The sequence below is a fragment of the Sturnira hondurensis genome, unplaced genomic scaffold (assembly GCF_014824575.4).
Source record: "Sturnira hondurensis isolate 20B ecotype Veracruz unplaced genomic scaffold, ASM1482457v3 Scaffold0013299, whole genome shotgun sequence".
In the NCBI taxonomy this organism is placed as follows: domain Eukaryota; kingdom Metazoa; phylum Chordata; class Mammalia; order Chiroptera; family Phyllostomidae; genus Sturnira; species Sturnira hondurensis.
The window spans coordinates 11,232,559-11,245,925 of NW_028085930.1; the positions used below are offsets into that span (position 1 = coordinate 11,232,559).

General features: G+C 38.0%; 1 protein-coding gene across 7 annotated transcripts in view; it reads right to left on the reverse strand.

Moving 5' to 3' along the window:
• The window catches only part of SATB1 (SATB homeobox 1), a 99,106-nt gene that overhangs the window by 41,463 nt on the left and 44,276 nt on the right, over positions 1-13,367 (reverse strand). For all 7 annotated transcript variants that reach the window (XM_037061369.1, XM_037061368.1, XM_037061365.1 and 4 more), the window contains 2 exons: positions 9,953-10,064; positions 7,180-7,634 (listed from right to left, as the gene is read on the reverse strand). In XM_037061369.1, coding sequence (XP_036917264.1) covers positions 7,180-7,634; positions 9,953-10,064 — 567 coding nt within the window. The remainder of the gene's footprint in view (positions 1-7,179; positions 7,635-9,952; positions 10,065-13,367) is intronic.

Sequence of the window (13,367 nt, forward strand, 5' to 3'; positions counted from 1 at the left end):
AGGCGATCGCGGGAAGTTAAGAATAAATGAAATGTTCATAATACAACAGCATTGAACTGTATGGTTCTCAAGCTGCCTAAACAAAGGCAGTGGGATGCCAGCAGCCCAATATGTAAAGATACCAAGCTATTTCCAGAGACACAGAACTTTCCGAGAAAATACTAGAAAACGAACTGCAGCATATTATAAAAAAAGATTGTGATGAAAGCGTCATCTAAGATTTATGTTATGTTTTCACAGGCATTAGGAATATAGGTTATTCACAGGAATTTAGGCTATTCCTTCATTTTCAAATATTAGAGTCAATGAAAAGTGATTCTATTTACCGTCCGCTTAAGGAAACCATACTGACAACCCCAATGATTTTAAGTACTATCTTGCTATACCACACCTCTGGGTTACACGTTGAAATTTTGAACTTCAGAAACCACAGGTTAAATTTGAAATGCATAACCCCCTTTCCAGATTTCAGAAATCCATGAAAGCATGCCAAGAAAAAAAATATCCAATTCTGTAAATATCAACTTTCTTGAGGAATAACAATATTTACTTGGAATAGAAGAACTTTAGAAACCATTCCTGAACTTCTTCAGGGTGTCTCTCTCCCCAATAACAGACCTTCTTTCTTTCTTTTTTTGAAGATTGCTTTCAAGAATGGATGGTTTCCCCCAATTTTATTTAAGGGATTATATGAAAATAGAGGGATTAGAACGTTTTTTTTTTTCTATCCACTGGATAGGCACAGAGAAGCTTTACCTATTCAATCTTGTACATGAAATAATGCCTGAAACGTCAAGGCATATGTTTGCTTTCTACATTTAGCCAGAATATCCGTTTAATACAATATAGCTCAGAATAAACTGTTGTCAAGATTTCTGGATAGTTTTCAAATTTCACTTTGGGGAAGGGGAGGTAAAATGTCATGTCAAAAGAATTAAGCCCCAAGATTGTAACATCTGGGTTTTCTCATGGTTTCCTGGAGATGCAGCGAACCTAGTTTTGTTCCTCAAGGATCATGTACCATATTGCCCAAATCCAAGAGTTAGGTGCAGACAGGATAAAAGCACTGTCCACTTTTAAAAATGATTTGTAGCCCTGGCTGGTGTAGCTCAGTGGATTGAGCGCCGGCCAGAGAACCACACGATCGCGGTTCGATTCCCAGTCAGGGCACATGCCTGGGTTGCAGGCCAGTTCCCAGCAGGGGACCCACAAGAGGCAACCATACATTGATATTTCTGTCCTCCTCTCCTTCCCTTTCCCTCTAAAAATAAATAAATAAAAATCTTTAAAAAAAAGATTTGTAGTCTGCTATTTAAAAAGACCCTCCAATAGGCTCAGTGGGGCTTATGGGTAAATTTGAATCTCCCATTTAGTGTATGCAACCAAAGTCTGGAAACTGGTCCCAAACGTTTAGTTTCACCGTAAGACACGTAACTAAAGGGTGAAGGGTATGCTTCCTTTCATTCATAATATTGACAAGTAATGTTGCAACTGAGTTTATACAAGAGCAAACATCCAGTCAATTTAACTACAATTCAATCAAACAGGCAGTCAATCATCCAGCTATTTAATTTGCAAAAGGCCAACTAATTACATTGACTGCGTTGATGTGTCACATTGAAACCAAAAAACACAGATCTCGAAAAAAATGCTTGAAAATAGGTGTAAAAAAATAATCCATGCTCTCCACTCTTCTCTACCAAATGTTATGGATTAAAATATGCACTTGGCAAAGTAATCTATATTAACTATTAAGAAAAAGAGATAGAAATATACCAGTTAATAAACAGAATATTATAAATTCCTTGAGTAAAATATTCTAACATTCATTTTTGTTATCCCAGCACAATGGCAACTACATGTGCTTGACAGACATTTACTAAGTGGATAAATGATACACAGTCAGACCACCAAGGAAAGGCTGCAAACAGGTGACAGACACTTAGGGATAAGGCGTGCTGCCCATGGGTGCTTAAAACGGTAATCATTAATTTACTCAAAGTGCGCTGTCCTTCCATGAAAAGTTAGTGTGGCATTTTGTGAGATATTTGCATACAGTGAGTGTCAAGTAATTTTTTAAAAAATACAGTAGGTCAAACGGGATCTCGTAAATACTGAGGATTGAGAAGTTTGAATTTAGACATTTATAAACCTCAAAAAATAGTACCACATCTATTAAAAATGTTTCCCCTGACATCAGAGAGCTATAGTGAGAAACACAAACAACTAAAAAAATACTAATAATATTCTCTCTCAAATCTTGCTAACATGAGACCAAGTCACTCCTGTAAGGCTGAAGTATAAGAGAGCAGGTCACTCAAAAGAGAATTTAGAAATTTCTCTGCCCACAGGGTGATGTTGGCATGACTTCCCATTTGAGCTTGTACAGTGTTTCAGGGGCAAAACATTTCATTTCATCTTAATTATTTGACTGGAACAAGTGCAGTTTTTCGGCCTGTAATATATTAAAGGTCTAAACTGACATTTCAAATCCTGAAACAGTCACAGCTCTAAAGCAGCCAGTGTAGACATCTCAGGTATTTTTGAAACCTTTGGGTTTTCTCCCTTTTTTTTTTTTTGGACCCAGGCTTTCAATGAGGGGAGTGCCCCCTGGTGGAAATGCTTGAAAATATTGTTAGAAAATGTTTTGATTAGAATGTGTTAATTACAAAAAAAAAAAAAGTCATGTCACTTGAGAATAATTCTGGATGCACAATGACTGCTATTAGAATCCAGATGTGGGAATCAATGGTGGGTCCTATTCAGGTTGCTGTGATCCAAATAGCTGTATTTATGGATTCAGGATATATGTGGCCCCATTTTCCATTTTTCCACAGTGGAAAATACAGTTCAGACTTGCCAGGTTAGGTTATAAGGTCACTTGTAATCCCCCATGGAGGAGAGTAAGAGGGATCTCCTACCAAAAATTCTTCTTCGTGCTAAAAAATAATGTCAAGGGCCTTATTTGCTATCTCAGAGAATATACTGAAACACCAGAACTAGAATATATTGTCAATATTGTGCACCATAGGTGTTCAATAAATGCTGGAAGAAATTAAAACAAAAAATTAGCCATTCTTTGTTTCTGAAAAGAACCTGAGAATCTGTATGTTATGTGGTAAGTTATCAACAACTCATGAATATTAATTTTATTGGAAATGAGAGGCTGCTTTTCATTGGGACTTCACATCTTTGCATAATTTCCTATGTTCTCTCCATATGAAAATATAAAATGGTTCTGCGTTGTCATTACATGGTGGTTAATTGCAAATTCTAATGTTTTTCAATTAAAGAGTGAACTTCCTGATGAATTCCTAAACCTTTTTTACTTTCTGAAAAGTTTAGTTTTTACAAATAAAATTCCTTAGTAATTGTACAATAAAAGAAAGAAAGAAACCTTCAATAAATATTATCAGCACTTCCAAATGCTAACGAAGAATTCTTTAAAACAGCAGCTAAGTGAGAGAGACCGCCAGTCTGAACAAAAAGCCTGTCTGGCCTCCTGCTTGTCTCCTCTTTGAATGTAATCACTGATTCAGATAGATTTTATCGGTTTCATGGAACTCCAAAGCCCTCAAAAGGAAAATATGATTTGATTAAAAAAAAAACCCCTACTACAAAGAAAATATGGTGAATATTCTTCAAGGCTATACCTGCCTCTGTGGGCTGGTGAATTTTTAATAGCATGTCCAGGTGGAAGGCCATTTTCAAACTCCGCCTACTCTGCTGGACTTTGGCCAAGTAAGTTATAAGCAGACACATCCATCTCTGTCATTCGGGGAGGCTAAACGAGAGCTGTCACGTTGGGGTAATAGCACCTTTCCACCTTTTATTCAATAGTGATATGGGTAGTAGTCTTTTCTTAAATTACACTGTGAAGAATTATAGAAACACAGTAGCAATCTCTCTTATACTTAAGCAGGAAAATTTCTCTCCACCACATAATTTGCAGAACTCAAATTCAATAAAACATTACATGATGGTCCATTACTGTTATCAGTTTTGAATAATCCATCTTCATTCTTTATTTTACTGGAAAATAAAGTGTGCCAAAGACAAGAGGAGGGGGAAGAAAAAGGGAAAAAGCTGCAGGACGGGGATCTGAGCTAAACTCTGGGTTTTATTTTTAAAAAGGCACTAAAAAAATACACTTTCTTCTATCACAAGCTTGAGACGGCAGAGAAGTCAACGGAAAAGTATAAATCTAGCAGCTTTGGCAATTTTTTTTAGCCATAGGTTTCTATTAAAAAGACATCGAGTAGGAATAGCTGAACGAGTGATGTATGCTAAAAGCTGGTGTCTTCAGCAGCAGTTAAAGAGCGTATGGCCCTCAATTTAAAAGCAGAAAAAGTCCGCCAAACAAGTAATTATATAAATATCACTATAAATTTTCTAAAAAATAGACTTAAAAAAAAGAAGTCATGTGTGCAAGTCTTAAGAGAGGGGTATGATTTAATTTAGGAGACCCAATTATGATGGATGTGAAAATTCTCCAATCAAGAGTTAAACTTGTACAGAGCTGTCAATGACAAACATTTTCTCAAGTCATAAGAGCGTTATCTATTATACTAGTATTTTAACATACTAGGTATAGGGTGCCATCATCTTTATCTGATCGTTATCATATAACTTTGTATTTGTACGTACATATTTCACATCAATTTTTTAAACCTGGAGTTGGAACTGCACGTTGTAATAAGTGCACACAATGTGTGATGTGTGATTTAACTCTGCAGAGCGCGTCTATACATATGCATTAGCATGTGTATTTTCGTACTCCACACTCACACCATACACCCTCACTCTGCACCTGCTTTTATTGAAATGCATACACTTCGAAATAAACACACTACATGCATTTATATGAATGTATAATCATTAAAGTAAATGCAGCTGTGTGTGCGCACGCGCGTGCATGTGTGTGACGGTTTTTAAGTGGGACACCAAAAATACATGCATGCTTGCTTTCGTGTTCAAAAATCCAGTTCCCAGAAAGTGGACATTTCAGTGTGCAAGGAAAATTACTCTTAGGTAAATCAGACAGCTTTGAATACACCCCACAACCACTCCAACTGAGGAGTATCAATTACCAAGACCACGTAAAACTAAAACCAGCCCCCTCTTCCATCCAGAGCTCAAAATAATATTTTGGGGATGACTTTCTATATTGGCTATTATTAATCGAGAGAGGCTGGTTATCAGGCTGTACCAGGCTTTCCTTCTCCTCTGACTCTCAGAAAAATAAAAGGCACTGTTTTTGATGTTAACCACAGAGATGACTATCTTTTCAGAGAGATTAACATGGCATGAAAAGAGAATTCTGCTTTTTTCCCTCCCAGTAACAAATCCTACAAATATCTGTGGAATTTGTCAACATAAGAGCCAAAGGTAGAATGAATGATCAACTCTTCAGAGTAAAGGCTGGGACAACACAATCCAAGAGCAGAGAAACTGTGCAGAGGACTGGGGGCTCTTCCCTGGTCCTCCTCTGCTGGACGGACGCCCTTGTCATTCCTCAACACATAAAATATACTTCCCTCCGTGCTTTAAGAAATCACAGTTTGCTCGATTTTGTAAAAGCTTACCAGTATATCTGTATGTCACCTGTGTGTATATCAATGTTGTCTTTGTCTGTGAGCTTTTAATTCAATTCAACAACCCTATGTAATTTTTGCCCAATACTGAGAACTACTAGGTGTTACTGCTATTTACAAAAATAAAGTTGCCAGAAGCAGGAATATCTAGCTAGACAGTTGACTTTTGATTCATTCATTCATTTCATTTCTAAAAATAATTACCACCCAACTGAATATAGGTATCATATTAAATTTACCAGCTAAAAATAAGCACATTTTTTAAGTTGTAAAAATACAGAATTAGGCAAAAACCACACGATTTCAACCTGAGACATAACCTTCTATAATCACCCTTTTAAAACCAAAAGATGTACAAAAAACAGATAAAGAAATTGAAAATAAACACTGAGTTAAAGGCTTTGTCAAACGTCCTGACTTTCAATCCAGTTAAGGAAAGCCAAAAATAAGTCGCAGCTGGGATTCTCCTAGGTATGGAAACTCTGCCAACAAGGAATTAATACTAGATTATTTTTGTACCAGAATTTTATTCTTATAATCATGTAATAAATAACGTAACTTATATGTGAGAGGAAAGTATTAGTCAGCCCCCCCCTCAAAGAAACTGACAAGAGAAAGAAACAGAACAAAAAAATTGAAAGGACACAATGTCCTCATTCTTATCAAAGTTGCATGTTCTTTTTTTGTGTGTGCCCAAGCCAAAAATAAACACCATATATATCAGACGAGTTTCCCAAAAAAGAAATTAAAAATCCTCTCACACAGTTTAATAGAATCGGTTTGTTTCGGACTTTTTCATCTTCAGGCTCTCTTCTCTTCTCTTCCCCTCTCCCCTTTGTCCATCTGAAACTTCCCCCGTGATGATACCATCTTCACAAGAATTTGCCCGGGAGGATAAAGGCATAGACACAAGGGACATACGTAGGCCAAGGCTAGCAGGCCAAACTCAGCAGGCTGAGCCTACCCCAGGGCCTCCTGCATGAGGTTGGGAAGGACATTAACAATAATGCAAAGAGGGAAAAGGACAAAGAGAAGAAACACTTTTTGCTAGTAAATCATGTTTTTTTTTTTCTAAATGGCTGCTTAGCATTGAATTGCAGAAACTGCTAGTGAGTCCCAAGTTGTTGTTGTTTTTTTTTTTAAGTTGTAGAGGAACTTCAATAGGGCACATTTATAAACTCCTGTCTGATACGGACGGTAACATGGGAGGGATCGCAGGCTAGAAGCCTGAAGTTGTACCAGTGGCCCTGACCAAGTCATGAAACTTTTCTCGACCTGCCACTACTATCTATGATTCCATCATGTAAAAGCACAGGTAAAGCCAGTTTGAAGCAATTTTAAGTTAATGTATTCTTTCAAGGCCCCTGAATCAAGATCAATCTGTACATAGCTTCCTTTTGGTACAGGAGGTACATGATAGAGGAAGGAAGGATAAAATTTAGGCAACACCAGGAACAGATAATAGTATGACCACATGAAGAGGATAAAATGTTAGTACAAAGTAACAGAATAAACATGAGTATTGATGGGACTGAAGAAAGTGAGAAAAAGAAAAAGAACCATTAACGAATAAAACAAAACTGACCTGAGTTCTGTTAAAAGCCACACGTGCAAACACTGCCTGGGAGATTCCTGCTCGTTTCAGTTCATCACGTACCCACTGGTAGATTTCGGAAGACACCTCTGTGTTGGTGGAAACCTGTTGCTCCAAAGGCTTATTCATAGATCTACTGACAGGGGGAGGGTGGTTCAAGTATTGTTGGTTTAAGGACTGCTGGGCTAAAAGTCTGTTCACTGCATACTGCTGGTTCAGCAGCTGAGCCATCACCAGCTGCTGGTTGACCAATTGAGGACTGATGGGCGTTGACACAAGCCCAGGGTGCAGATTCGGAAGAGGGGTCCGGACAGAGGTCTGGCTGCCGTGGGAGAGCTGCGCGGGGGACGGAGGCTGCTCTGCTGTGTTCCCTGGGACCGGCTGCTGGCCAAAGTTGACGTGGTTGGCTCCTTGCTGGGATAGTTCAGAAAGACTATCTATTTCGACTAAAATGAATAAAAAGTGAAATCAGGTTAAGTCAACAGGAAGGATATTGATAAACATTTCTGATCATTTCCTAAACAGAGAATAGGCACAAGGCACATCAAGGATCCAATTAAACTAAGAAAATTTCAAGACAGAACTCATCCTGCTGTGCTTTTACTTTCCTCTTCGGTGCAATTCCACAAACTTTAAAAGTGGGGCAATGCTTCTGATCTAATTTTACAATGTGGTTTAAACTTAAGGCATGAAATCAATTCTATGTAACTAGTTTTGGGGTCAAACTATTATTCATTCTCATTATCCCAGGAACGCTTGTAAGCAATGTTTACTTTGAGACAGCTTTTGCAAGTACACCATTCACTTAAGAGCATCTAGAAAGAATGAGTTGAGCTAAGACAAGACATGATATGCAACTAAACAAGAAGGAAATATGCAATTATTTTCTTGTGATCTATATTAACTGTTGTTGCTCCAGTCAAAAGATTTGAAAGGAAAAAGATGGCATAAATGTTATCAACATTCAGTTCTTCCCCAGACATGAATATAAAAGAGTAATCAATATGATAAATAATGAGAGTTCATAATGATAAGTAATAGTAACTGAGTGCATACTGCACACTGAACTGAGTACCCTATTACAGTTTGCTTCATTTAATTCTAACCATCACGGGCAGCAGGTATACCTGCAAGTACTTCTTAGAACGAGGCAAATGACTTATTGTATTGCAGGCCAGTCTACCCAGTGTTGCTAAGACCCAAATGTTTCTTGAAGAAGCTGTGACTATTAGCAGATGCGAAAGATAATCTTTCAGGGAAGGGACAGAGAGTTGTTCTGGTACAATGGTGATACTGTCGTGATTTTGCAATTTATGACCACCTATCCAAGATGAATCCTTCTCCCTTGGCTGGATCTCTCATGCACACTGGCTGAGAGAGTCAACTCTAAGCATGTGAAATGCTTTGCTGCTGTACGGAAGGGACTTGTTTGGTGCTCTTGACTAGAAAAGCTGAGCATGGTGCTATATGGAAGTAGGTGAGTCTTTCCAAATAGCACACTATACTTTCTATGTATAGACTCTGGTTGAATTCTAATCACCATTTCTCTTTTCATCAAACACTCAGGTTTTCTATTTAGAGGAACTTATCATACTGCTATAATCACTGATACATGCAAAACGTAACTAAGAATTGGGGGGAAAACCTTTCATTTCTACCAGTGATACCAACCCAGGTGGGCCATTCACAGGGAATAGTAATTCAAGCAATTATTCCAAAAATGATGCACTGTCTTCATTATAGCTATAAGCTATAAAACGTAAAGAATCTTGGTAGATGAATGGTTTCGCTTCAAATATTAAAAGCTAAAACAGTGCTCAAAATTCAGGTTTTCTTGTCTCCTAAAATTTTTAGGAACAGTTATTATTGTTGTGGTTATTAAATGAATGCAACAGAAGTGAACAGAAACAGAACTAAAACAGGGCATAATGCGATGCATATTAAATATCCCATTCCTGTGTTATTTTAAAATACCTTATTTGGAGGATGCAAGTATGTGAAGGAAAACATTACTGGAAATTAAAACATTAACCTTAATCACAGTTTTGCTTTTGCAAATACTAACGAACTCAATAGGGACAGAAATGTCATAATCTAAATGCCTAGGTACAACACATGACTTCTGTCTGTCATTTTACAGTGTAGAACTTGACTGTATTTCCTGAGTAACAAATACTGACCAGAAGTTGTATGTTAAGACAGTATGCTACACTGGAATGTAAAGTTCTGAAATGATGCCATGATTTTTCTGGTAGGGATGGACAAGCAGTATGCTCACTAAAGCACCTATATGCAGGGCTGCAGGTTAGGTATATAAAAAATCCTTAATCTCAACTGTGGAAACTAGTAATATGCAATTTAATTTTCTTAAAAAATGGGGTGTAAAAATAGACACTTTCTCTTTCTCTTGAGCAAAAACAAAGAACATAAAGCATGATTTATCTCTGAGAGAAATCACAGCTAGTATTAGTTATTCAAGGCCTGGTTAGGCCTTCACTGAGATGTTACAAAATGACAGCTCCCCTCCCCACGCCCGGGTTTCCTGCATGTCTGACAACCAAGTCAGTTTGGCTGATTTAAACACAAACATTTATTGAATTTAATTATCTCATTATACTCATACCCACTCCCCACCCTCAAAGAAACATTCTACATTGATCTCTAATTGGGCAATCAAAAGACCTGGCTTTAGATGTGACTTTGATAAACCCCCCAAAATGACACATAATGGTATGTAGCCACCGCTGCAACAGTTTTTGCTTACCCATCATATCTTTTGTCTTCTTGAAATGTTTGTACCACCTTCCAAATTCTTGACATTTCGCTGCTGAGACATTTGCATAGTAAGTGCTGTTCACAATGGAAGAAATCATACTCTGCGGAAGAGGGGGGGAAACATTTGTAATACATCGTGACACAAGATGGAATGCAGAAATGGTTTCAATTGTGGAAACTGATATTTTTTAAAATCAGCTGAATTCCGATACATTTTTGTTTCACACGTAACCCAAAGGCTCAACTTCATAAAAATCCATTAAGTAGGTCATCAAATGCTTATTTCAGTAGGAAGCAACCACCTACTGAGACCAGTATAAAGCCATCAAACCCATAGTATTCATGGAATTCCCATCAATGTCATCTATTCCTAGGCTCACAAAGTCTCACTGACCCCAATAAACCCAATTATATAAAGATGACATCATGATCATTCATTCATAAAGAAAGGCAACTGAAGAGTTTTAGTGACTGTTCTACATCCTTGCTTCTCAAAGTATGTATGGCCCAGGGACCGATATCAGCACCACCCAGAAGCTTACTACAAACGCATCATCCTCAGTCCACTCCAGACCTAGCCAATCAGCACCTGCACTTTACCAAGATGCCCAGGGTCGTTGTGTGTGCATTCAAGTTTGGGAAACACCACTTGCACTTTCAACTGCTATTACCCTATTTTTAGGACTATAAGACACACCGGGCCATAAGATGCACCTAGGTTTCAGAGGAGGAAAATAGGAAAAAAATTTTTGAAGCAAAAAAATGTGGTAAAATATTTTATATCCTGTGACCCCGCTCTGCCACCACCCCCCCAACAGCGAGCCATGTATACTACATTCGGATTATTAAACGCGCCCCCTTTTCCTCCCAAATTTAAGGGGTGCATCTTACAGTCCACAAAATGCAGTGTTCGATTTTCAACTGGAGGTGCGTCAACTGCTTTAACGCAGTTCAAAGGCTGACGGACACACTGGAGGAGAAAATAAACTACTGAGAGAGATCCTCTATCAGAAGAAAAATCCGTCTGCAGTTTTATTGCTGGCTTCATGTATAGTAAAGCTTGAGTTTTGCATTTCAAACTAACCATACAAAATTTAAATACATACATTTCATGCTTACTAAATTTCTCAAAGACACCACAAAAAAGAAAATGACCTACTCTGTCGCTTACGTTCCTCTACAAAACAGACAACAGTTTAACATAAAAAATGAAGATAAAAACTGATTTTGATGTATTAGTAGGAGTTTTTTAAAACTCCTTTTCAACAAAGAGAAGAATATTCTTCCCAGCAGATTTTAGTTATGGTAATTTCAGTGGCTTAATTCACAGTTATTTTTAACCACAGCACCCATATTCTCTAGTAGTAGCAGCTAAATTAATTTCCTAATGAGTCTTAGGAATAATGAAGACCTGCTGTGCCAACCCATCCCCCACTCCCATGTGTGGAAACGTGAGAACTGGCGTTTCAGACTTCACTTGGTCTGTGGTGAAAGTGTTCTCAGAGGGCAAGCCGTTCGGGGAGCAGTGAGCAACCAGAAAAGCCAGTTTGGGAACAAAAAGTATTTGTATGTCTTCTTGAAGCTATTTTTCATTTACAGCTCTTTTGGTTACTACTGATTTTCCTAACATCCGTTACCAGTGTTCATTTAGTAACATAAACACCACCCCTGTGACAGGCACATCTGGGGGATCAGTCAAGAACCTGCCGTGAAGGATCAGCTCAAGGTGCATGATTTAGGTAAAACATGGCTATCCTTTCTAAGAAGAATTGGGACATCCTTTTTTTTTTTTGACACTTTCTACTTTATAGTCCTTTTCTCATTTTATTTCTCTAAAAAGGCATTCTTAATGGGCTCATGATGCCCTGCCATTAATCTAGTAGCTCGCAATTTTACTAAGAGCCTTCCTCAGTCCAGGGTACAAAAAGATACTTAGCGAGGTTGCCAAAACCAGAGCCAGAAGATTACCTGATCCAGTTAACAATCCGTCAGCTTCAATCACCCTTATTCTATTGTAATAATGGATCAATAAAGTCAGACACTAATAAAACTATTGAGATCGCTGATGGATAATGGTGATTCTGAAAATGGATGACAGTTGATGTTCTTCCACTTTGGTTCAATTTTGTAAAAATTATTACTCTTATACCTAGACATCCTGGCAGTTTCTTAAATGTTAATATAATAGTACATAGACCCTGTAGATGTAGCTTGTATCTTAATTTTCAGAAATATTTGAACTATCTAAATTTTGTTATGGTTTTTGAAAAACATCCAGTCTACTTGAGTTGGCCAATAGTTTTCTCTGGGAAATTTGCCCTTTGTTGCATGCACACCTACTATGTGCTTGGCTGGTGCTAGTGCAGACAAGATATATAGCCTCTGCCTGTGGGAAGTTTACAATCTAGTAGGATAATATGTAAACAGATTATTTCAACTTACTGTGATTCAGTATACCAACAGTGGAATATAAAAGTGTGTGTGTGTGTGTGTGTGTGTGTGGAAGAATACATAGTGTGTGAAAAAAAAGTCTGAAATATTTTTATACAACTAGAGCCCATATGTAATAGTGCGATGTAGTTCATTACCATCCATATGTGGAAAATAATATCCATATGTGCACGATCATCAAAGCTTCCCTCTGCCCTTGTTTAACCCCAAATTGGTGGGCTCTGTCCTTACGTGACTTTCTAGTTACGTTCTACTCTTCCAGCGGTGTGTGCTCAGGGAACTCTGATGGATGTAAACATTAGCCTAGGCGAGACGTACACGGAAAGGCTAATCCACAGGTTACGATGTATGCCAAAGCAGCATTTTAGATTCTCTGTCTTTCTGTGCTTTGGGGGGTGGGGTGGGAAATATTCCATAATTTAGGTAACTTGGGGTCACTTCCATTTTTAGTGGCACAAGCTGCAGGAAGTTTCACATGTGGCCACGGCAAGATGCTGTTTTTCTTCTTCCTGTGGTGAAATCCTTATTGAAGTCTCAGGCATGGCACCCGACTAGACTAGTGAGGTTCAAGGATCAGGGAGAGAGATTTCACAACCTCTAGGGCTGATGGTATTTGAAAGATCGGATCCAGTACTGTCATCTTCAATTCGGAAAATCATAGAGAAACACCTACTGTTTTGATAATATTGAATATAAATGACAGAAAGTAAAGATCAATGATATTTTCATAGGTGGTAGGGATGTACAAAGGGTATACTACATTCCATCTCTTTAAGGAGAGAGGCTTGGGATTCTTGTATATCAAAAGGAGACATTGCTTTAAAAAGATAACAAGAGGCTGTTGAGTTCATGCAGATCTGGGTTCCATGTGATTTTCCAGCCCAAGTCCTGGCAGGTATTAAACACACACTAACTATTCATCTGATGAAACACAATGAACTAAATCTGCATTC